The sequence below is a fragment of the Xyrauchen texanus genome, chromosome 38 (assembly GCF_025860055.1).
Source record: "Xyrauchen texanus isolate HMW12.3.18 chromosome 38, RBS_HiC_50CHRs, whole genome shotgun sequence".
Taxonomy (NCBI): domain Eukaryota; kingdom Metazoa; phylum Chordata; class Actinopteri; order Cypriniformes; family Catostomidae; genus Xyrauchen; species Xyrauchen texanus.
In genome coordinates, this window is record NC_068313.1 from 37,500,919 (window position 1) to 37,503,418 (window position 2,500).

A 2,500-nucleotide genomic window follows, 5' to 3' on the forward strand; every position below is an offset into this window, starting at 1 on the left:
ACACTGTGTCAAATGGGCATCACTTTCTCTGGTGTTTTTTTCTCCCGATGTGGAACGCCCAATTCCCAAAGCGCTCCAAGTCCTCGTGGCGTAGTGACTCACCTCAATCCGACCGTCTGAGACCGTCAATCCACGCATCTTATCACATGACTTGTTGATCACGTTACCGTGGAGACAATAATGACTCTAATTTATCTTTAATCAGTTTGAGACATTTGAATTATTGATGTTTATTTATCAATGTAATGACTCCCCTGCTCTTACTTGAGCCAGCACTAAAGAACACATGTCCACCCCATATCTTCACAAATTTATCAGCTTCCTGCAGGGAAAGATGTGTTTCTTGAAGAAACACTATATTATATTTCTTACTTTTAAGAAAATAAATAAACTTCCTTCATTTTATGGGGTGCCAAACACATTCACATTCCACATGGAGAGAGAAAATCCACTCGTATTTACATTTTACATTTTGACATGTGCAAAAAAAATTATTGTTTGTCAAAAACAGGATTATAAAGACCACATTCCAACATTAGAGCAACAATCAGTCCCTGAACTTCCCCCCCAAACCAAACAGAAAAAAGAAAAAGGTTAATTTCACAAATTAAACTCCAGCCACTAGGCGGAACTAACGCAAAAAAAGCCAAAAAAGACCCTTAGATTCCTCGGACGCTCAAGTGAGTGTTCAGAGAGTCAGGTCCACTCGGCTGCATCGAGAGCATCACACGATCACTTACTCACTGACTTTATGAAGGACATCGCTTGATTTACGACCATCTTTAGTATCTATTCTCAGTTTGAACATCAGAGCAAAAGGGATCTTCAGTTGCTGTAAGAGTTTCTTGCATTCCTTGAATCGATCACGTTTCTCTCTTGTTGAATTTGCAAAGTCTGGGAACAATAAAATGTTGAGATTCTTCTAAGAAAGCCTTCCTTTACTCCTCGCGTAACACAAGATCTTTATCGGATGATCTCAGAAATGTGACCAGAATTGATCGGGGCCTCCATCAGCGGATCTCCGAGACGGGATTCTGTGAGCTCGCTCGATTTCCAGCTTATGGCCTGTAATGTCGAGCAGACTCGGGAAGAATCGAGGAATTTCACCATATCTCGGCCTTCTTCGTTCTCAGGAATTCCAACAATTCAGACGTCGTTTCGCCAGTTAGGATTCTCAAAGTCTTCCGACTTTTCCCAGACGCACTCCAAGTCTGTCTTGGTCGCTAGCGGATTAGCAGATAATTCCCTCTCCGATGACTCCAGATAATCGCTCCGTTTCTCGACGTCCCCCACTCTTGTGACCAACTCAGAGAACTTCGTCTCCATGGCAGTGATCGATCGACGGATTACAGCAAGATGTATAAGAAGCCCAAACACGGAGGTGGAGGACCAACACCCCCCCCCCATAAATGTCCGACAGTTGCCCACCCTAAAGATCAAAATGACCCCCCTAAAGATCACATCCAAGTTCCGCCCCTTTCATAAAATTGACATAAAAGAAGTTCATATGAGCATTGAGCACTATTTTAAATGTACATTTCAAGTCTTCTGAAGTCTTATAACAAATGTCAGTCACTATTCAGTGATAATCTTGCCCTCGCTGCGACTCTCAAATCAAAATTTGGAGTACTGGACAAACACTGCGTGGAATAGACATGCATACATCAAACGTTGTTGGTTTTTGAGCGACTAAAACACCATGACATCATATCTACACAACAGGAGCCATATTCTTTAATTAAAAAAAATGTGTTTCATAACAGCATACAGCTTTGGAACTACATTAGAGTGTGTAAATAAAGGCAACAGTTTTAGTTTGGGTGAGCTATTCTTTAAGGGCTTAGCACTTGGATAGGGTTGCCACCCGTCCCATATTCAAGCAGATCAGATGGCATCGTGGCAAAATCATTCAAGAGGGACTACCCCAGCAGATAAAGTTAATTGAACTGGGTAAGGGGGCAAGGGGGTACGGGACCGTCTGAAAAGTCCACACATTGTGCAAAATGTTTTTTCAAAATTTCTCCTGCTCGGGACTCTTGACAACATTTTCACTTTATCCCGAGGAACGTCATTTCAGCCATTCCATCACGGATACCGCGGATGTATTCCAGTGATGCGCGGTGAACTCTGAGCTCGTACAGACCCGAGCGCCGGGCGTATCGCAGGAAGTTTGGCGCTCCTGGAAAAATGACGTTGTCGGCTACGATGAGGGAGCCCTCTCCGAGCAGACCACTGTCTTCTAACAGCTGCAGGTCGGGCAGGTAACAGCGCTTCCAGTGATCCATGAACACTAAATCTAAACGTTCCACGCCGTAGTCCTCACGCAAGCGTGGGATCACTTCATCCGATGGGCGAACGATCAGCTCCACCTGCCCAGAGAGAAACACAGAGGAAACATTGATGGACTCATTTCTTTTCTTGGCCTAAATATAGTCAACTTATAGTCAGGTGTTGATAACACGTGCTTCTACAGGGCTAGTATGTTTAAGAATGTAGCTAG

The 2,500-nt window shown here is 43.7% G+C and overlaps 1 protein-coding gene across 1 annotated transcript in view; it reads right to left on the reverse strand.

Annotated features, from left to right (window-relative positions):
* Window positions 1-1,965: 1,965 nt before the first annotated feature.
* The window catches only part of LOC127632165 (transmembrane O-methyltransferase homolog), a 5,745-nt gene continuing 5,210 nt past the window's right edge, over window positions 1,966-2,500 (reverse strand). Inside the window, exon 4 of the mRNA XM_052110750.1 lies at window positions 1,966-2,369. Coding sequence (XP_051966710.1) covers window positions 2,049-2,369 — 321 coding nt within the window. The 3' untranslated portion in view covers window positions 1,966-2,048. The remainder of the gene's footprint in view (window positions 2,370-2,500) is intronic.